This window comes from Rhinichthys klamathensis, unplaced genomic scaffold (assembly GCF_029890125.1).
Source record: "Rhinichthys klamathensis goyatoka isolate OS25496 unplaced genomic scaffold, OSU_Roscu_1.1 h1tg000281l_1, whole genome shotgun sequence".
Lineage (NCBI taxonomy): Eukaryota > Metazoa > Chordata > Actinopteri > Cypriniformes > Leuciscidae > Rhinichthys > Rhinichthys klamathensis.
The window spans coordinates 7,855,635-7,878,539 of NW_026606800.1; the positions used below are offsets into that span (position 1 = coordinate 7,855,635).

Genomic DNA, 22,905 nt, shown 5'->3' on the forward strand with positions numbered 1-22,905 from the left:
GCTGCACGATTCTGGATAAATTGAGAATCACGACTTTGTTTAATATAAGGATCACAACTCTCCCATAATTCTGAACAGACAACTAAACAAAATAGCAAGTAATTTACTAGAGGTTTTGACAAAATGTTAATTGCTACAGACAGTCTATAAATAAATTATTTAAATTATTTATTTAAAAAAAAAATCAGGTTTGAATAAATGATTCAATGACTCACTCAAAATGACTTGTTTCATTGCTGGATGAATCAGTGTTTTTGAATGACTCTCTTGAATGATTCAATGACAGACAAAAACTATTGGTGTAATGATGCAATTGATACAATCTGTATTTGAAGCATCAAGTTACTTTGAAAAGGCGATTGATGAATTGTTGTCATTTAGGAATAAAATCACATGAGAGTTTGAATCTTTTAACGATCGTGCAGCTCTGTCCACATAATTACAATTTTCCTTGTGATTGCTGTATACTGGATACTACATATAGTAAGACGGTAGTTAAATGAAAAACAAATGCATACATGCTTTCCTTCGCTTCAAAGCCCCTTTGCTTTAGAAGAGAGAGTCAGTGGGTCAGAGCAGAGTTCTGTGTCACAGCCCTGGTCTAAAGCACTCGCTTCTATTTACACAGTGACTCACTACATTGATATATGAGTGCTGGCATACACAAAAAACAGGTTACATTTAATTAAGAACAGTTTGCTTCATGATTTAAGCGCCTTTTTGAATAGGGAAAAAAGACCCGGCCGATCTTTCTGTCATTCAGGAATCCGACCGCAGCTCATTTATCATCTGAGGTCTCATTAAATCTGTAAATTTGAATGTTTCTTCATTTTTTAATCCAGCTCTGCCATGCAATTTGGTCGGCGACTGTCAAGATTTACAGAGTATAGTTTGGTTTGCTGGTTCTTTGACCTCAGTTAATGTCTTTGCTTTATTGTACAATAATTGCGGCATTAGGTCTGCCACTAAGTGCTGAAGCAATTCATAAAAATATGGCTTTTGCCCCTCCCTGCATATTTTGTTTGTAATTGGTCCCACATGGCCTCAAGGAATAATAAAAATACTGAAATGGAGACAGGGGTGGCTTACGAATTCAAAATGACTCACACACAATAATTTACCTATAAAGGAGCACAGATACTGAGACACACACACTTCCTCAGAAAAATATACACAATGCTCAATCTGTGACCATCTGTGAATAGAACTTGAAATAGCGATAATTTCAGAGCAGAAGGTTTGAAATCTGAAGCCAGAACAAGGCTGCTTCAAACATACAGTGGGGTCCAAATTTAAATGAGATCCTAGTGAAAAATGCTTCTATGTATTTTTCTAATTTAATACAAACTTTTCATTACAAATAATATTAGCAAAACAATTTCAGTAAATTAAATGTTGAATAGGAAAATTACTTTATAAAGTCAATTATATTATGTAAAATCTGAAATATTTCCTATTCATTTTACATCATAACGTTTGCTTTATATTTTCCAAAATTAAAAAAAATCAGTTTGCTCCCAGCTTTAAATTAGATTTTGAATCCTCTATTTTCAATGTGGTCTCAGACTTTTTACTGCAGATCAGGCTTGTCAAAACAGTAAAATTTCAGTAGTGTGTATCAATTTTAACAATTCTCAATATCAATTTCAATACAACAACAACAAAAATGTACAAAAGAAAGTAAATAATAATATATATATTAACAAATGAAATAAACAATTGTGTGTAGCCTTCAAGTATTTCTCAAATAAATAAACATTGTTTCACATTTCTCAATGGTAGGTGTATTTCATCAACATATCAATGATGCACTGCTTTATCTTTTTTAAGGAACTTAATTAGCATGTGACGGTATTACATTTTCACATTATGATAATTGCTGAAGCTTTTATCACAGTACTGAAGTACATTTCAAAAACTGGTTGAAAATATAAACAAACTGTCATCCTCTTAATAAGTAAGATAAACACCATAGTGAATACAAAAATCTGAATGGCTGTTTGAGCAGAAAGTGCATGATACCAAACCATTACATATTTTAGTTTATTATGAGCTTAGTACCGGTACTTTTGACAACCCTACTGATAATAACTCCAAGATCCCCAATTTCTTCCTTGCATTTATTTCATCTATAGTGGCTACTGCAGTCTTTTCCTATACTTCACAATGTAACCGAATTCACAACATATAGGGGTGATCTATAAGGATGCAGCGAATAATACGGAGGAAAACCCTTAGTAAAGTAACGCGGTGCATCTAGTCTGTAGACAGACATGGTGCAGATTAGATCCTACACTACATTATCATCATCAACCATGACTGTCTCCATAATTTACTCAGCATGATGGCTCTGTCCCTCTGATGCGGACCACTGATTTACTACAAAGATCTGGCTCGAATTAAGCTGTCTGGCCTCAGTTCTCTCACTGTATGCTTGATGGTGCTGATCAGTGAGAGAGAGAGTGTGTGTGTGTGTGTGTGGGGGGGGGGGGGTTATGGGGTCAGGGGGTGGATAAAATTATTGTGAAACAAACCAGTAGAGGGCAGCCCAAGACACTTATGGTGCTACATGTGTTTTCCACACGCCAAAATCGAACCAAAAAATCTCCCCCAATCTTAATCTTAAACATTTACTACCGCCTCCTTCTCCCAAAAGGTTCTATATAGCCTTCATATTGGAAATGAAAGCAATTTAGACTGACTGTATCAAGTATCACTCTCATGTCAGAGAATAATAACCCAACAATCCAGATGAATTTGAGTGAGATGAGAGAGAGAGGAAAAAAAAGCTTGGGAAAAACAGATTGGGAGAGAAAGGCCACATGTTAGTGGTTATACCCATTCATCAGTCTATGATATCCAGCATGGAGGGGAATAATACTGATCAATTCCCTAAAAAGCCGAAAACGCACTCGAATATACACCACGCGCCTCAGTTTATAATATTCTTTTCCATCATTTTGTGTATTCCCTGTGCAGGGCTTGTTTCAGTGAGAGTTGCCTTTGTGACATAAATCAGACACGAGGAGCAAAAAATAATGAATGCTTCAAGGCATGTGTCGCTCTTCATGCAGAAAATTTTGACCTATTTTCTATCCAAATGAAAAACTACATGAAGGGAGTGCTGCACAGAGCTCAGAAGCTTCCAGATAGACAGAACCGGCTCTCGTTGTCTGAGGCTTTCTGAATTTTGTCGACTACTTGCTGAAAGGTACACAGAAACCAAGCCACATGTGATCAGGTCTTGACAGAGCCTGTCAAAAATCTCCACATTTCTGTGAAGTCTTCAAAATAAGGGCAAAATAACAGATTAGCAATTGTAATTTGTCCTGAGGTTGTAATAGCACACAAACAATCTTATTATCTTTATTTAAATTGCCTTTGTGGTTAGTACGAACAACGGGCAACCATATGCTTTCAATCTCTTAAATAGAGCAAAAAGGGCTTTTTGAAGAAGTGTTTTGATTTTTTCCTACTTTCAACTCTTCTACGTTCCAATCACACCCCACCGAGTTTTTTGACAGCTAAAAATGATATTTCAAGCAAGTTTGGAAACGATTGGCTCTTCCAACTGACAGGAATTTAGGCTAGAGGCCTACTTTGTTTAACAGAACAAATGTTTCATCCATGGAGGAAAGATCACTGCTACTCGTTTAAATCTCTCACGTATACATCACAAACACAAAGGTACAACACAAAAAAGATGATTCAAATGCACATATGCACCACACTGTAGACAACATTAGCAAAAATGCACCACCGATTAGCAAAAACAATTAGGTATCGAATCGATAGATAACCTGATTCTATTACATTCGAATCTAATTCATTTGAGTATATTTCTGCATTAATGTCCATTTTTCTCTTAGGGTAGTATTTCAGAGACTGATTCAAAGGGTTTATCAGTTTGAGCCATTCATTACAAGAATCAGACACTGCTTGTGCCATGTTATTAATTCACTAAAACTAGCCATTTCTTCATAAATCGAACTAGTGTTCACATTATCATGCAGCCACTGACAAAAGGCATAGTATCAGAGATCTTGAGATTTTAAGAATCGAAGAAACAAAGGATAAATGAAGATTGGGATTAATCTGAATTTTTTTTATATATATACACAGTGCTGGTCAGAATTATTTGCCCCCTTGGTAAATATGATCAAAGATGGCTGTAAAAAATAAATCTGCATTGTTAATCCTTTTGATATTTTATTTAAAAAAATAGCAAAAATCAAACCTTTCATTGAAGTAAAAGAATTGAAAGTGGGGGATCACATTATGAAATAAATGTTTTTCTCCAAAACACGTTGGGAACAATTATTTGCCCCCTTTTATTAAATACTTTTTGCAACCTCCTTTTTCCAAGATAACAGCTCTGAGTTTTCTCCTAAAATGCCTGATGAGTTTTTCTTCAGATTCCTTCAGATTCCCAGATCCATGTTGGCGCTTCTTCTCTTCAGTTCAGCCCACTCATTTTCTATAGGCTTCAGGTCAGGGACTGGGATGGCCACTGCAGATGCTTGGTTTTGTGCTCAGTGACCCATTTTTGTTTTGATTTTGATGTTTGTTTTTGGATCACTTTCCTGGTAGAAGATCCAAACATGGCCCGTTATAAGATATCTAGCACAGGGTGTCAGGTTTTGATTTTTTATCTGTTGGTATTTGATCGAATCCATGATGCTATGTATCTGAACAAGACGTCTAGGACCTCTGGCAGAAAATTAGGCCCACAGCATTAAAGATACAGCAGAGTATTTCATTTTACTCATGGGGTACTTTTTTATCCCTGTATGAACCAGACCCATCTTAAGTGTTTGCTGACAAAAAAGCTTCTTTTTTTTTTGTTTCATCTGACCATCCAATTTCATAATGTGAATTATGATTCTTTTACTTCAATAAAAGGTTAGATTTTTGCATTTAAAAAAATATATATATATCAAAAGGATAAACAATGCAGATTTATTTTTTACAGCCATCTTTGATCATATTTACCAAGGGGGCAAATAATTCTGACCAGCACTGTATATACAGTGTATATATATATATATTAAAATGTACATAAAATATTAAAATGTTACATTTTTAAATATACTGTGTATAATAAAAACATTACTGTTACATGTCTGTCCTGTGTTTCCCCCGTTCTTTGTGTATTTGGTTCAGTCCTGTTTCTATTTTCCCGCTCCTCGTTACTGTTTAGTTAATTCACCTGTTTACCTGTCATTATCAGTTCATTTGCCCCAGCTGTGTCCTGTTTCTCTGATCTGTTCCCTGTGTATTTAAGTCCTGTGTTTCAGTCTGTTCCTTGTCGCTTCATGCTTGGTTGTTCCGATGATGTTTCCTCAGTATCCGGTATAAGGTTATTCTAGTTTATTTAATCAAACTGCTGCATTCCGAGCCTGCTTCCTTGCCTGCTTCAACCAGCCCGTGACAATTACACTATAGATTATAAAATGTAAAAAGAATTCCCAGCCCTGAAAAACACTATAAAGGCCAGTTTTAACTACAACAGTTTTGAGGAGCATGAGATGAGATTTTTTCTCTATAAAGGAGTACATGCAAATTTATGAAAATTAAACTGCGGATAAATCGGAGTAACTCAGATCTGAATTAAGAGGGTTAGAATACAATAGCTCAAAGTCCACTTGATTTTTATCAAGCATTTTTTTTATGGAATACTGATATGCGTTATGATATTCTAATCAGTGGTCTGTCATCTTTTTGTTTTGTGTCTTTATTTAATGTTTTTCACAAAACTATCCTGAACCTTTCCAAAGAAAAAAAAAACTGCAGTATTTCACAGAGGCCTCTCGTAAATGAAGGTAGCAAGGCTGAAGTTATATCACCGCCATAATAGGCTGGCTCATTTCCCAGAAAGCATTTTGCAAACAGATAGACCACAGCAGCGAGTGTACAGCAAGCATTCCAGATTCTGCTCTGCTCCAGAGTGTGTTTTATGGAAATCACATAAAAATAAAAAAGAACACTACAAAAACCATATGTAAGTTTACTCGGCAGTGGGTGTGCACACGTAGTTCTTGGGAATCTTGATGGATTCCATTGTGTTTACTGGACAACAGCATGAGTAAATGTGATTAGAAAGGACAACGAGCTGAAAGAACATGTCAATAGTGATGTTGTTCACAATCTGGCATTCCCAGAATGAACTAGGACAGCTTGATGGCGTATTAACATGTCAGAACTGGTACAAGGAACGATTAGCTGTGCAACAAGAGGATGGTTCTGATTACTCAAGAAAACAAAGTATAGTATTTACATCTGCGTTTCAAGTAAGCTCTCCAACTAGTTCACTGGATCACCTCATCTGCAGGCAAACACCAAAGATTAACGTCCTCGACACAGTGGAAGCCACTCAGAGGCCTGACAAATGGCTTTCACAGGCTTGCAGTTGCATGCAAAAGCTAATTTCGGGGAAAGGAAAGCAAGCACCTACCTGTTCAAACTCTCTCAGGCTATGTGTCTGCAGAACAGAGCTCTTCTCGGCGTCATCACTGGAGGAATCTGTTAGAATACAATCAACAACAGTTAGAATCTATATAGAGAAAAAATATTTTTTGCTTTATTAAAAAATAGAATGTTAGAATTATATAAAATGTTGGGGGAAAGAGAGGGAAATGGGATGCTGCATACCAGACTCAAACAATAAATTATTTGTTATAAATAAATTCTATATAATATAATATAAAATAATATAGTATAATGCTGGGAGCACATACACTAGAGCAGAACTGTGTCGAGCCATTAACAGGCCAGGCACAGGGCTAAAATTATGTGTTTTTTTACAAGCATGAGAATAGGATAACCCCCACAGGACATAATCACAGAAACACTGGTAAGGCCCAATCTTCTTGCAGTTCTTTAAAACCATGGCATGGCCTCATTAAAGCTTATTACAGGACTTTTATTTAAAATGTGCCAGTGATGTGTACTGGAAGTGAGCCTGGGGGTGTATTGGAGACGAGTGCATGGCACAGGCCTGTTGCACCACACTTTAACTGTGCCAGAGAAATGTCAAACACTCACACAGCGAGGTGTCTGAGAGCGAGTTTTCTGGAACTTTTACTTAAACATAATTAAGCCATTAGCTTTATGTTTTTTATTAGCAACTCATAAATATGTCCAGAAATATACTGTATGTGCTTCTATCTGAGGAGAGGAGGAAAAGGATGAGGGAGAGATGATTAAGGGTACGTTTACAAGACAACGATGTACTAAAAGCGTTGTTTTTCCTTGGCGTTTTTCGTGTACAGACAAAACGACCCTTGTTTACATGGATCCGCGAAAACGACAAAAGAAAACGCTGTATTATTCATGCCAGGCCAGTAGTTAGCAATGTCACGTTGTAAAGAAACACTACAGGGCTATAGACTGGACACGTAATACGTATACGTATGACGTCACCGTTTTTACAAATTCGCGTTTTTGTAGTTTACATGAACATAACAGTATCATTTTCAAGACCTTGCACTTTGAAACCAATTTTCAAAAGTTAGCATTTTCATGGACCCAAAATGCCATTGTTGTGTAAATGAACGGCCAAAACGCATAAAAAGTGTTCCGTTTTTAGTTGAAAACGGTGTCGTGTAAATGGCCGCTTAATCAGAGAGAAGCAACATAAACAAGCAGAGACTCAAAGGGTTTTTCAAAATGTCACTGCCACAGTGTTTGGCACAATCAGGTCTAAGATTAAATGAGTTATTTTGGCAAAATTTGTCCAATATTCTATAAAAAAAGTCACAAGAGGCTACGCATTCCAGAGATTTTACTGTGGGTAAGAGGTCTTCTTAGGCAAGTCATGAAGTGGCATGTATTGTGACAGCATTAAAAATAATTGTACATTTGGAAATACTTGCAAAAACTGGTGAGTTCATCCATTGTGTAAAACAGAAAATCTACCAGTAAAATTATATACTTACCACCCATATTGATCATGCTCTTGGGCCGGGCTGCTTTATTTCCATTATAGTGTCTGAAACATACAAGAAAAGATTAACATTAACTGTCTTGTATCAGTTTAATTTGTTTCTGTTGAACATACAGTATTATTTAAGTTCAAGTTTTTGAACAGGAAACAATGTTTTTTGGTTCTACCCATATTTAAGCATTCTCAAATGTCAGATAAATATCCAGTTCACAAACCTTCAGAGTTTCCACACTAAAGGCTCATCCGTCAGTTCATGTTAACCAAGTGACACATAATCAGCACACCTGATCATTTTTAATGCCTAATTTTTGTCTGAATGTCTGTAGCCTGCTTCACATTTGTTAATTGGGCAGCATGGTCAGTTGTACTGCTAATAAACAGGTATTCTTTGGGCACTATGATAATTATAGTGATGTGATTATAATAAGAGGTTATATAATTGCATAATCATAATGCTGACACGAGCTGTGGGACAACATATCTTAAATAAAGTAGCTTTCTTCTCATTCTGCCCCATATATAAGATAGCAAAGTTCCTTCCTAGTGCTCATCTAAACATTAATATTTAACCTCCTAAACATTTTTATTGATTAGTGCCCACAGGGTCTAAAACACTGCTCAGATTGCAGATCATCAGCACAAATGGACACAAGGACATTTAAGACAGACTCATCTTTCACATGCACTCAGTGCTTGAGTGCTTGGCTTATATTTGAATGACATCGATTTTGTAATTCTATATTCTAAGAGTCTTCAGCCTTTTCAAGCCTCCAGTCTTCAGTGTCACATGATCTTTCAGAAATCATTCTAATATGCTGATTTGGTGCTCAAAAAACATTTCTTATCAATGTTGCTTAATATTGTTGTGAAAACTGTAATGCATTTTTTTTTTTAGGATTCTTCGACGAATAGCAAGATCAAATAAACAGCATTTATTTGAAATGGAATATTTTGTACATTATAAATGTTTGACCAGTAGTATACATTTATGATGCTTATATTATATAGCCATTAATGATTATTACAATGTACATTGTACATTGCATTATAAAATTCTATTCTACCGCATATTTTCATTTTATCATTAATTGCCAAACCTGCATGCAATAATTTTGCGGACACACTATTGAAGACCCCTAGAATATTACAATGTATTCAGTAGCATACCACAATTGTCATGAGGCAACTGTTTGTTGCTGCATCAGTAAATGGCTGATTTAAAGTAAGTGACAGTCTAATAGGGTAATACGGTAAAATGATGCTTTCTCATGCTCACATGCCTCAATAATAGGAAACATTTGACTGCACTGCAGTTTTTAAATGGCTGAAAGGAACATGCTGAAAATGCAGGATCTTGTAAAGTTAATGTCTCTCAAACTTTTCATACACACTTCCGTTCAAAAATGCCTTTACTGCAACTTTTGATCAATTTAATTCATTCCTGTAGAATAAAAACTTTAATTTCTTTAAAAATGGATGTACTAGTAACCCTACATTCCAAAACCAAGTCAGATTACTTTAACAGTTTTAAAGGTTTGACAAAGCAAAAGCTAAATCTTACCCCCTGGAACCTGCTTAAGAACCCCCGGGGATGCGTATACCCCTGGTTGAGAATCACTCATCTAATTAAAATAGTTTAAAAATCTACTTTAAATAATTATTGCAGTTGGGTACTTGATGTCACAGATGAATGAGATGATATAATAAACATTTCCTGGGTTTGACAAAAAAACATATAGTGAATGTTCATAAATGCAGTTAGTCTTCCTCTCTTGATCTTTTCAATACCACTTCCAAACTATATCCCCCTTGGCCCCTTCTTAAAGGCCCATTAGAATAGACGATGACTGTCGTGCGCATGAGCTCTTGCTCTTCACACTTATCCAATAAATGGGTTCAGGCAATAATACAGCCTAGACAATAGTGTGACAGATGGAGCCGACCATTCAATTTCCTCACTTTGATCCGAAAGACAAAGAGTCGGGCGCCTAATTTACATGATCCATATCAAACACTTAAAAGATCTCATATTCTCCTAAAAGCCAAAGAACATCCATCTCACATTATTGCCCCACAGAGAGTGACAGACAGAAGGGTTCAGCAAGCAAAAGAGAAATAAACAGATGGTCCTCCACACACAGCTAAACAAGGGTGTCAACAACTTCACCATGCCGGCAACGATCCACCCACTACTAAGGTGTGCATATTGTGGGGGATGGGCCTATGCTAAAAAGTTTGTAACGAACCTCTTTGTTTAAACAGCCACCATTGCAGTCAGATTTTCCATAGAGAAGGAAAGCTTCATCGCATACAAACAAAACATGGCCAATAGCTTCAGATGCCAAGAAGATCCCTGAGTCATGACCACCTGCTCTAGGTCACTCATAATCACGCTGGTGGTCAGCTGAGAAAAGAACTCCCCCACACTGACAAATGGTCTGCTCAAACGTGAATGCTGTTTAAACAGTGGCATTGCATAAACAGAGGGGCATAGTTTAGTATTCCCAAACATTTGGAGTTGCTTAAACGTAAATGGAATTGAAAAAACGTATTTACTAGTTAACTCGTGCAAAGTGTGCTAATGTAATGATTTCAGTCTTAAGATGAGGCAAACCAGACATTGTACTCCCACATTTTTCAAATTACTGCGAGTTATGCCTGGATTCAAACTCTAACAACAAACTAATCCCAAAGACATGGTGGAACACAGCAATATAAAAACAAATTCCTCAAAACCCGAAAGCAAGCTGTTTTCTCTCCTGAAGTATATGTTTCCCGCTCTGTTTCGAGGTGAATACCTTACCTGCCACGATACAAAAATCCACTCATCTTCGCGACATCCAAACCACAGGAAAGTTAAAAAAGAACAGACAGGAACAAACTCAGCTCCTAAAGAGGGAAACAGCCAGGCTCTCTTCTGTGGCTCTGATCTCAATCCAGTGTTTTAGTGAAGAAATCTTCATTTCCAAAGACCAGGCTGGTCAGGAGTCCAACCAAACACAAGCGCGCACACACACACATGCGGGGAAAAGCTACTATTTCTCTCTGGACGGCAGACAAGAGACGGTCATTTGACGTGGCAAGGCCAGACCAGAAGTCAGTGAAACACATATACAGGGTTGTTAAGTGGTAAACAGCACAGAGGTGAGGGTACACACACACTCAGAGCGCCACTGGCTTGCCCTGAAAGAATGATCTGTTCGTGCATGCTCAAATACAGGTTTTTCTCTGTATGTGTGGGGAGGAGGGTGTGTTGTTTCCAACTGGTAAAAACCACATTGGGCCTTCCTGCCCAGGCTTGAGGAGCATCCTTTAAATTGTAAATGGGCTATTCGCCCCTAGCTGTTACGGTCTGTGAGCTGAGAGGAGGGGTGGTGAGAGACACAGGCTCAGACAGGTCTGTAGCATTTAGGAAGATTGGCCTATCTCTTTCTGCAGAAGATGAGGAATCTGATGTTACCAAGTTCAAAAAGCCTTTGAAAGTTAACTCAGCTGTAAAAAAAAACAGAGAATATACTGTATATATATAGCACAGACATAACTGTGAGGTTCTGTCTCACTCCAGGATGATTTATAAAATCCACAGTGTGTGTGTGACTAAGACTAAACTCAAGGAGACAAAATGGAAATTGCATTACGTATTTTCCAGGGGAGTGGCTAATGAGGTGCGTAACAATTTAGTCAGAAATATCCACATCATTTTCATACATGCAATCTCACTGAGAAAGTGACCGATTTAGCATGCAATTTTATGGAGGTTAGAGTGAATACAGAAACATACAATGACATAAAGGTTAACAAATTATGATTTTCATTTCTGAGTTAACTATCCGGAGCTTAAATAGAGCTTCTCAAAGCAGTTATGTCACTTTTTTTTAAAGGTACAGACTGACTCGAGCGAGAAATAACTTTCAGCCAAGTTACATAATTACAAAACCTTCCCCCAGTTAAAAATTGACATTGGAAGAGCCTGCTAGCTATTAATCATCATGTTCATCATCAGCTATACATTTTATACCTTATGAAGCCTGCCGTTAGTCTTCTTGCAGGCCTGGGAAATGTCACGCATTACTCTTTCAAGAAAAGCCAGCGTGCGACTGTGTTTGGACTCTCTGAGAGGTTTCTCCTCAGCTCAACTGAATGATTAAAGATGCTTTGAGATTGAAGGAGAAAATAAAACTGAAGTTAGGTAGAGAACACATTAAATGTACATAAATGTACACTAAACCCAAGTATATTTCCAATAACAGAGAAAGAGGTAGTGTATCTAACCCAGGAGCAACGGTGACCCTGTAATTACAACTGAGACTGCACTATGTTTCCACCCTTCAATCTGAAATCCCTGTGTTTGAACAGCTGCCCAGGACCAGCTGCTGGGTGTACGACTGACAGAGAACCACAAGTCACACAGGACCCTAACTAACCACAAACAGCCCGTTTTATATCAGAAAAGTGGATTCTTTCATAGTGAGCACTTTGCCTCAGAGCAGGTGATCCTAACAGCTATTACATCACTTCATCCAGTATTTTTATAGACCATAAATATATAGCAACTGAGCACCCTTTTATCCCATAATATTTTTGAAACATAATGTGGGTGAAATGTTTTCAAGCATTAAGACGTCTATGACCTCACATGTTATGGTTACGTTTACCGACTATTACATGGCGTGTGGGCAGGCAGGCTACGGCTATTATTATTTTATCATTTCATTGGTGGAATTGTTCATGCTTCTATGTCTTGTATATAATGAATTCGCAGCACTGACAGGGAAATTCTGGGTTGCCATATGTGTAGAATGAATCCCAGGCAATCCCTGCACCGGCTGATTAGAAACAGGACATGTCCCCTTCATTGTATATATATAGTTCTGTGTGTAAGAGGGGGTGAGGCGATGGACTCCATAATTAACTATGTCACATTTTTACAAGCTGTTAATGAAGTTGTATAACTCCTAGTGCAATTCCTTGCTACGCGTCCATCTGCCACAGTAGAATTGGAAGCAGACACAATATTATGTCAATTACAATTAGAAAGCCATTTGGAAACAGATGCAAAGAAAGTCATTATCATAGTCATTTTAACATTGCTACTCATCAAGCACTGAAAATATTAACAGAAGTAAATGACATTGAGAGCTCATAACATCAAACAGCTGCTCTCACATATGCTGTAGCAGCATTTACCCGCAATCTTGAGAATAAAATAAATGTGCTAGAACATAAACTTTGATTATGAACATCAGTAATGTCTTATAACAACTATGTTTAGATGAATAATCTACTTTAGATGATATCTAACAGGACCTACACAAACAGGATAACTGACATTACAATAATAAAGGAAAATTGTGTTTCAAATTAACACTAAAACTAAATACGGTGAACTTAATCTTAACATAAAATTAATATTTAATTTTATTGCGTATAATATATTATTGCATATTTACAAGTTTCAAGCATTTGAAGGATCAAGCAAAGTCGAATTGAATATGATGAAAAATACATGTAAAATTAAAAAATATATTATTTGTATTATTTGTCCAACTTAAATGGATGACTTGACTTGTAATAATACAAATGCTCAAATTGCCAAGTTGGAGCTTACTAGGTGCACTTTGAAGGAAGATTATGAGGGTCAAAATTTACCATTGTAAGGAAGCATACAGATATTTGATGTTCTTAAAACTAGCTGTTTTTCGTGGGCGGTTTTATTTGTACACTTAATGTTCTAAAAAATAATAATAATAATGAGACAGACACTAATATTATTTTCTCTAACATTTGGTTACATCCTTGCAAATACATCACTCCACCCATGATGGTTCTTTCACTGGAACAGTTTCAGCACCCTAGACAAGCACTTGATAATAACTGGGATTAGTAGCCTTATCCTAATTATTCTTCACTCATGTGTAGTGGAGAGCAAAACTGGTGGTCAAAGAGCATTAAACACCAAAACACAGACTTACATTTCAGCACAGACTCAACCTTATTGATATCTAAACAGATCAACATGACATAATACAGATGGACACACGTGATTAACAGATGCTTGCATTTTATGTCAGCACATGGTCTAACGTGGTCATTATTTTCTTCATTAACCCTTTGCAGCTTGAACTGTGTCATGAACACACGTGAAAAAATATAGCTTTTTGAGACGTTTAACATCTCCATCACAGACAATGTTTTAATTAGGCTATATTTACGCAGATAAAAAGATAAATAAACCGACTCAACCACAGCTTTTTCAACCATAGAGGACAGGCAGACATACCTTTCAACATCTCTCCGGTATCGCTCATCGGACGCTGTCCAGTCCATATTAGTCCATCTTTCATGCGCCTCCTTGTATATCCACAATACCGCGTCAAATTAAGGTAAATGAACCTGTCATCGTGTTGCAGATGTTATAAAACCAGTCGCATAGCTTCGAATGCAATATGAGGATGCGCAGTTCATTGTCATTGGCGTCTGTCGAGTCAGTGCAAGCAAGCAAACCCCCCCGCGGTCCAGTGCTCCGTTTATCGCACGCGTCAGGAGAAGCAGCCGTATCAAAGGAGTCTTGTGCTGGCTGTGCCCTCTTCACTGAGTCTACCGTCAAAACATTCATTCATCGTGTGCTTGTGTTTGCCGTTGATACTGTTGATCATTATAGCTTATAGATATTATTTTTGGTGGATAACTGTAGCCTATGTGGGCAAAATACTGAACTGTTTTCGTTGGAAATAGCTACCGAAGAATACATAGGGCCTACAAAAATTGTCATTGGCTAGGCATGAAACGAAAATTGCGATTTATTTTCCTTCCCTGTTGTGACGTATATCCCGAGGTCTCTGCGGAACAAAAGTAGGCGTTTCTAAATTTGTGGCTGTTTTCAAACTGGTCGGTGTTAATAAATTATGCAATAAAAATGAAATGACTTTTCGAACAAGAAAAAATGTAGACTCGATTGTGTCAATAGGGTTCCTGAGTTACAGGTTGTTATTTTGTTGTTATTATTTTTATTTTTTATTAAAGATTAAAAAAGGATGTGCACAGATAAATTATTGATAATAAATATCACAACATTCCATAAAGAAATAAGAGTTTTGATTAAGCCAATTTTGATAATCAGCTAATTCCAGTTGATGCATCTAGTGGGGCAGTCTGTTTAAAGGATATACCATTTTGTGTGTTTTGTTTTGTTTTTTTGTACAGAATAATGGTTGGTCAAATATTCCTGAATAATGGCAGCTCATCCGGGACACTGCACTCAATGGCCCTCATTTATCAAAAGTGCGTACACCAAATTTCCAGCGTACACCTGGCGTACACCCAAAACCACGGTGACTTTGAAATTTATCAATATGGACGTTGGCGTATGGCACGCTCAAATCCTACGCCAGCTCAGGAGGTGGTGTACGCACGTTTTGAGTTAGTGCGGAAATGCGCAGAAAAACAATTCCTAACACCACAAAACGCACTGACAAACTAAAAGATATGATATATTATGACCCACTGTAAAACAAAAAAACAAAAACATAGTAATTATTTACTTCAGTGTTTATTTTTGTGCAACATGGACTTCAATGTTTAATTTGTGTGACTTTACCAAAGCATTTGATTTATAAGCGTATTCCTTCAGTTGCGAGCCTGCGCGCTTTACCCTGACGTTCCATGGTTAGGATCGGCAGGTGCGCACGGACTGAGTTCGGTAACGAAAGGCTTGCAATGACCAACAAATAATTCAGACTGACAAAATAATAAAAAATACATTCTTCTTCTTTTAAATAATAATAATAATACAAATAATAATAATGACATTCTTCTTCTAAATAACAATAAGCGTCATTAATAATACAAATCATACTAATAATAAGAAGCATATTACAAATTGTCATGCAATTATTAATGTGAATGAATGGTAGGCCTACTCCACATCACATCATCATCATCACTATTGTACACACCAATACATGTAACGTGATTCGAAATTGAATACTAATTCAGAAGACGTGCTGTAAAATATTGCATTGTGATAGGTCATTTCGGCTCCACGTCAGAGAAGTTTCTCTTCTTTGCCGTCTTCCGTGTGTCCATGGCGTAAAATCAGGGCGTGGGGGAAGCGGAGACTTGAATATATAGGGGCGTGTTATTCTAATGACGATCGTTTTTAGCCGCGGGATTTATCAAGGGCAGGTATTGCGTACACCTGGATTTCAAAGGTACGCACAGCTTCATAAATCAGGCGGTGAGAGGAGTGTAAGCATAATCTTACGCCAACATATACGCTTGTTTCTACGCAAGAATGATAAATGAGGGCCAATGGCCCTCATTTATCAAAAGTGCGTACACCAAATTTCCAGCGTACACCTGGCGTACACCCAAAACTATTGAAAACCACGGTGAGTTTGAGATTTATCAATATGGACGTTGGCGTACGACACGCTCAAATCCTACGCCAGCTCAGGAGGTGGTGTACGCACGTTTTGAGTTAGTGCGGAAATGCGCAGCAAAACAAGTCCTAACACCACAAAATCCACTGACAAGCAAAAAGATATCATATATTATGACCCACTGTAAAAAAACAAAAACAAAAAACATAGTAGGCTAATTATAAACTTCAGTGTTTATTTTTGTGCAACATGGACTTCAATGTTTAATTTGTGTGACTTTACCAAAGCATTTGATTTGTAGCCATATGTATTCCTTCAGTTGCGAGCCTGTGCGCTTTACCCTGACGTTTCAGGGTTTGGCCCGGCAGTTGCGCACGGACTGGGTTCGGTAACGAAAGGCTTTCAATGACCAAAAAAGAATTCAGACTGACAAAATAATAAAAAATACATTCTTCTTCTTTTAAATAATAATATAATAATAATACAAATAATAATAATGACATCTTCTTCTAAATAACAATAAGCATAATAATACAAATCATACTAATAATAAGAAGAATATTACAAATTGTCATGCAATTAATGTGAATGAATGGTACTCCACATCACATCATCACTATTGTACACCCCAATACATGTAACGTGATTCGAAATTGAATGCTAATTCAAAAGACGTGCTGAAAAATATTGCATTGTGATAGGTCATTTCGGCTCCACGTCAGAGAAGTTTCTCTTCTTTGCCGTCTTCCGTGTGTCCATGGCGTAAAATGAGGGCGTGTGGGAAGCGGAGACTTGAATATATAGGGGCGTGTTATTCTAATGACGATCGTTTTCAGCCGCGGGATTTATCAAGGGCAGGTATTGCGTACACCTGGATTTCAAAGGTACGCACAGCTTCATAAATCAGTCGGTGAGAGGAGTGTAAGCATAATCTTACGCCAACATATAGGCCTACGCCCGTTTCTACGCAAGAATGATAAATGAGGGCCATTGTGTCTCTGTTATGTCTCAGATGTTACAATGAACTCATGAATATTTCATGTTCATATATTTATGTTTTTTTTATCATAAACTATGCTTACTATGGCACATTGTGTGTGTGTGTGTGTGTGTGTGTGTGTGTACAGGTGCAGGACACTATGCAGAAAGAGTTAAAAAAAATATCAGGTGTTCATCAGGCAAAAAAAAAAGAAGAAGCATTTTGTCCTTAGTCTTTCATTCACCATTTATTTAAAGAAAAAAGTACAGCCTGAGGGAAACATCTGTTGAACCAGTAGGGTCTCTTTTTCTATAGCTACAATGAAGAAAGATGTGGATAAATTTAACATGTTGGCCATTTCAGTGTTTTGAGAATGAAGGACAAAAGCTTAAAATAGAGTTTACTGACTAAAAGGGTAAACAGTTGAGTTGCATCCTTATTAAGACTTTGGTTATAACTAAGGAACTAAAGCAGAGTCTAGTAATTCCTCTCTCTCCTCTCATAAATAGGGAGAAAAGAAAGGCAAGGGAGAGGAAAGAAGGGAAAATAAAGGAATTGCTCACATGATCAAAGAGGAAATCAACAAAGTAGTGAACAGTTACTGGGTGAGGTGAGTCAAAGTCACCATGAAATCAAAATTACTATTCTTGTTTTTTTATGGAATATTGCCGTATTTATAATAAATGGTTTATTCGTCTAAATCGTTATTTTTTCATTCCTGTGCACCCATAATCTTTAATCAAAATAACTTCCCGTTCCACCTGCAGCGACATCTCTTTTCATCTCTGATGATGTATTTGCTGGCGGGAGGGCGGGACAACCTGTCACTCACATTACATCACAGCAATAGCAAACCATATCCATCCAATCCATTTGACGATGTAAATTATATTAAGTTTCAATCTGATATACATCACAATAGGAAATAGACTAACGCAACTTCCGTTTCATGCTGACTAAAGAGTTCGGTTCAGGTCACATCTGGCACTTTTTTTTTTTTTTTTTTTTTTTATTACTTTAGAACATTAGATGTTTAAAGGTGTTAGGACCTCTTTCTAAGATAATTAGAGATTGTGGCTTAACATGAGTAAGCTGAACACTAAGATAAGAGATTTTTGGCTCTCTGTTTTTCTATTTGGTAAGCAAGGAAACAATTTTCGCTACTGGAGCAGCACTTTACTTGAAAAGCATAATTATGTGTTAGTTACTTACCAAATGAGGCCAACCTTCAAAATTTACCCACAACAACATGGAAATAAACAAATTGTTGTCAAATGTTTTGGGGTCACGAAAAACACATGGTACCTGCCACCCACAGCCCTCCAAGAGCCATGCTTGCTGAGCATTTTAACGCCACCTTGTGGCACATCATTAGATTCACATGAAAACAGCTGCACAAGTCAATTTCATTTATCAGACTCCCTCTTAATTACTTCAAATAGTCAATTTATTGTCACCGCATTAGTTTCCAGTATGATGAAATTATTATTTGTGACTGTGGAGGTGAGAGCACTGTAAGAAAACAATCAGTAGAAAATTACCAGTACCTTTGTTAAGTTTATGGACATTTCCTATATGACATTGTTTGTGTGTGTGTGTGTGTGTGTGTGTGTGTGTGTGTGTGTGTGTGTGTGTGTGTGTGTGTGTGTGTGTGTGTGTGTGTGTGTGTGTGTGTGTGTGTGTGTGTGTGTGTGTGTGTGTGTGTGTGTGTGTGTGTGTGTGTGTGTGTGTTTTTATTATATTTATATATAAACAATTTTTAGGTCACTAATAAAGAAAATCAAAATTTTCTCGAAATTGTTATGCTTACAATATTATCTATAATTGAGAACAAATACTAAATTAAAAATGATTTTTTTAAACAGCAATATAGAAGCATTTTCATGAGTGTTCTCAGACTTTTGACCCTATTGAATTTGTAACAGCCTTACATGTATAAAGAACAATTTATGACTGAGTGCGTGAGAAAGAGGGGTTTTGTCATTAACTGGCCCCTCCCTGTCTCACCCAGTCATCACTCTGTCCCTCAGTCATCCCTGGGTTTGTTTGGAGCTGTCATAACAGCCTGTGATTCGTCAGCCATTCCTCAATGTCTATGTTAATATTACACTCTGCCCTCAATGTCCACAGGCCCCCATTTTTTGTTTTTCTAATTATCGATCTGCTCGCTGTCATGGTGACCCCTGAGGGAAGAATCCATGTGGAGGCGAAATGGAGCCCAGAGTTGGCAGCGAGCGAACAAGTCCAGCGCACGAAAAGGGGAAATGCACTAAATTCCACTGTGCTCCCCTCAGAGAAGCAGGGCTGGTCCGCAAGCTGCAAGAAAAGCCTCATCTGGACAACAAACAAAGCACATAGATGGACTGTTTTTTTTTTACAAGGACATCCACAGGAGTCTGTGACTTTGTCTGGCATCCACACTGGCTGGTTTAATTAGTAGCATACCGTATATAGTGATGATCAGTCATGAAAAGTGAATGTGTTAATTCTTTTGACTTATTTTAAGTATCTTTAATTTAAAATGTTATTTCAAATTACATAGCCCTAAATTAATTTTTAAATATCAATGTAATTTTGTTTTAATGTCTGATCAGCAGGTGTCTCTCTCTCTCTTTCTCTTATGTAGCATTGGAAAGTCTAATTCATTTTAGTGAATCCTCTTTTTTGATTCATTTTTACTCTTGAGAATTGGTTCGTCCTAAATGATCCTCTCCCTCATGTAACACTGGAATTTCATTTGGTGAATCGGTTTTGCAAAAATTATTCATTGATTTGACTTCCTGTATGTCGGCTACTATATGTTCCACTTATGTAAATTAGAGTGTTTTTGTTGTATTTAGTATTAATTTGCCGGTTCAGGTTTGATATCGACCTAATTGAGCTCAATCAATTGTTCATTCATTCAAAATCTGTCATTGTTTTTGTGCAGCAAAAATACAACTCTGATTATAAATATTATTGTTTTATTTATAAAAGCAATTGTCAACATTATAATAGAGATTTTTGTATCTTCTGCATCTGAGAAAGAATGATTCTAGTACAAGACATGAAAGTTACAGTTGGATTTCCTTTGTTTCTGAAACCACTGATTCTAGGCAAACCTAAGAATTGCTCCATCCCTGAAGCCAAAACAGGTCCATTGGCACATAAACCCTGTCTGAAGATATTCTTGAACATTTCAGTGTAATATTTCATTAATTCAAAGGGCAGTGGAATGCTTTTCATTAAATGCAGACAGATGGTTACTAGGTTTTCCCTTAGTGTAAGAGTTGAATATGAACCAAGACGTCATGCTCACCTGTGGCTTTTGGGGCCGCTTTCTTTCAATGAATGCCAATATAAAAACATCAACAAACTGAGTTTTAAATTCTTGCGCATATCTTTATGAGCCAAGTGATTTACAAGCCTCACGGGATACATGCTTGAAAAATGTTAGAATTTATTCATAGGCCCTTGTAAATAACTAGTCTTATATAAATATAGGCCTACTTAATGTTAAACAAAGCCTAATATCTCAAAAGTCACGTCTATAAATTTTAAAACAGGCTCCAGATGTGCTGAACTTGAGTTAAAATTATTAATAAACATGTTTGATACAATATTACAGACTCAAGGAATGTTATGTTCATTAGTGTGAATGGGAACTCAGTTTTAGCAGTGCAGTTTACATCCGCACTATAATCCAGTTTTTAAACTCCAGTCAATCCCTGATTTTACATCAAAGCCTGCAGGCGGATGGCTGAATGTTTTGTTGATCATAAATTATTACTTTGTTTGTTAGTCATTCATGGATTGTGTAGGCTATAGGCAGTGGCAACACTCAAGAAGATGAATATTTCAGCTCAGTGAGAAATAATTGACTTCTGGGTTAGTTAGAAAATTACATGGACAGGATCCAAAAACATAATGCCCTATAGCATGAAACATTCCTCTTTTCTTAAGGATATTTCTTAACGTTACTTAGCGCTGATGTTCACGCAAATATCATGCAGTCTAAAATAAGCCAATTCATTCTGGAATTTATGGCAGCATATGGGTAAAGAAATAAATGCTTGCAACTTTTAACTTGGGGTCACACAGAACACATTTTTGCATTCAACTAAGCTGCTTTTCCATTGTTTTTCTGCATGTTCCAGTCTAGACAGACATCTTTGATCGTTTTGCTCACTTTTGCAGTTTTGCTCATGACACGCCGTTCTAAAGACGGGGCGTTAAAAGTTAAAAGATGTTCAACTTTAAAAAAAAAACGCATCTCTAGATCTTTTTCCACATTTAAATGCAAAAACACATTCTGTATGAATGGCCCCTAAAGTTATAATGCGTAAAGTTATAATGCATAAATAATGCATTATGCACTGCTTTTAAATTTATTTTCTACACAAACATGCGCTATGTTGACGCATAGTTGACACTAGGCCTATATGTGAAGTTAACAGTTCAACTCGCATTTGATAAAACGCAAGAACGTGTTCTGTGTGAACGACCATTAAAGGGATATTTCACCCCAAAATTGTAATTTCCTCACCCTCAATTGTTCCAAACATGTAGGAGATTCTTTCTTCTGTTAAACACAAAACAAGATATTTTGAAGAATGTCGGAATCCAAACAGTTGATGAGCCCCATTTACTTTTTTTTTCAATGGGGTCTATAAACTGTTTGGTTGCCCAGGTTCTTCAAAATATCTTCTTTTGTATTCAGCAGAAGAAAGAAATTGTATAAGAACTCTCAAAATAAATGAGTGTCATAGGATATCAGAACCTCCCTTAATCATAATACATTGGCTGATTCGAAAATCGCATACTTCCCTATATACTGTAGTAGGCGAAAAATAGTATGTGACAAAAGAAGTATGTATCTTTACTATGTGGCCACTGGAGAGATTTGTGAATGGTAGGGAAGCGACGTAACTGACGAATGTAGTACGTATAGATTACATTCATACTACACACACTCAGAACTTACTTTTTAGAGGTCAGATAGTTACTTACTCAAAGTATGCGATTTCGGACGCAGCCATGGGAGGGAATCAATCTTACCTTTCCGTCATCAAAATGAAACAAAACAGTTGTAGATGATTACATTTAAGCTATTTTACAGTATTTTATTGACATTAATATACCTTTGTTTAATAAAGTCCCTTTCGTTGAGTCTCATGCAGCACTATAGGCAACTTAAAACGGACAATAAATGCTTGCAATGCTCTGTTCTGCACTCTCTTCTCCTGTGTCTCTTTCTTCTTCTGTCTTTGCAAGCATCTGTATGTATGTGTGTACATGTGCTATGTGCGTGCACATGTCAGTGTGTGTGCCAGCAGAGAAAATTAAAGGCAGACTTTCCGTGGCAGGCGTCATCCCCAAATTGCACATTTGGTGGGGAATTTGACCTGGCTTGAGATGTGACAATAATATTCATTTCACCATGTATATACCCCTGCACCCTCATTTACACACAGTAGAGATAATTCTGAAATAGAAAACCTACCCCGAACTAACACAGAGAGAAAAGAAGAGTGATTGTGAGAGAGAGAAAAAAAGGATTTCTCCTAGTTTTGGAAGATAAAAACCATTGGTAAGCAGATCTAAGCATCGGCTGTTTGGAG

The 22,905-nt window shown here is 36.9% G+C and overlaps 1 protein-coding gene across 4 annotated transcripts in view; it reads right to left on the reverse strand.

Moving 5' to 3' along the window:
- Nucleotides 1–14,496, reverse strand: part of pde4dip (phosphodiesterase 4D interacting protein) — a 64,956-nt gene extending 50,460 nt beyond the window's left edge. The window contains exons 1-3 of one of the 4 annotated variants that reach the window (XM_056269499.1): nt 14,226–14,496; nt 7,941–7,990; nt 6,455–6,522 (exon numbers count right to left, since the gene is read on the reverse strand). In XM_056269499.1, coding sequence (XP_056125474.1) covers nt 6,455–6,522; nt 7,941–7,990; nt 14,226–14,272 — 165 coding nt within the window. In that variant the 5' untranslated portion in view covers nt 14,273–14,496. Of the gene's footprint in view, nt 1–6,454; nt 6,523–7,937; nt 7,991–10,748; nt 11,106–14,225 lie in introns of those variants that run through there. The other 3 variants (XM_056269498.1, XM_056269502.1, XM_056269501.1) reach the window with 3 other exon arrangements.
- Between the last annotated feature and the right edge of the window lie 8,409 nt (nt 14,497–22,905).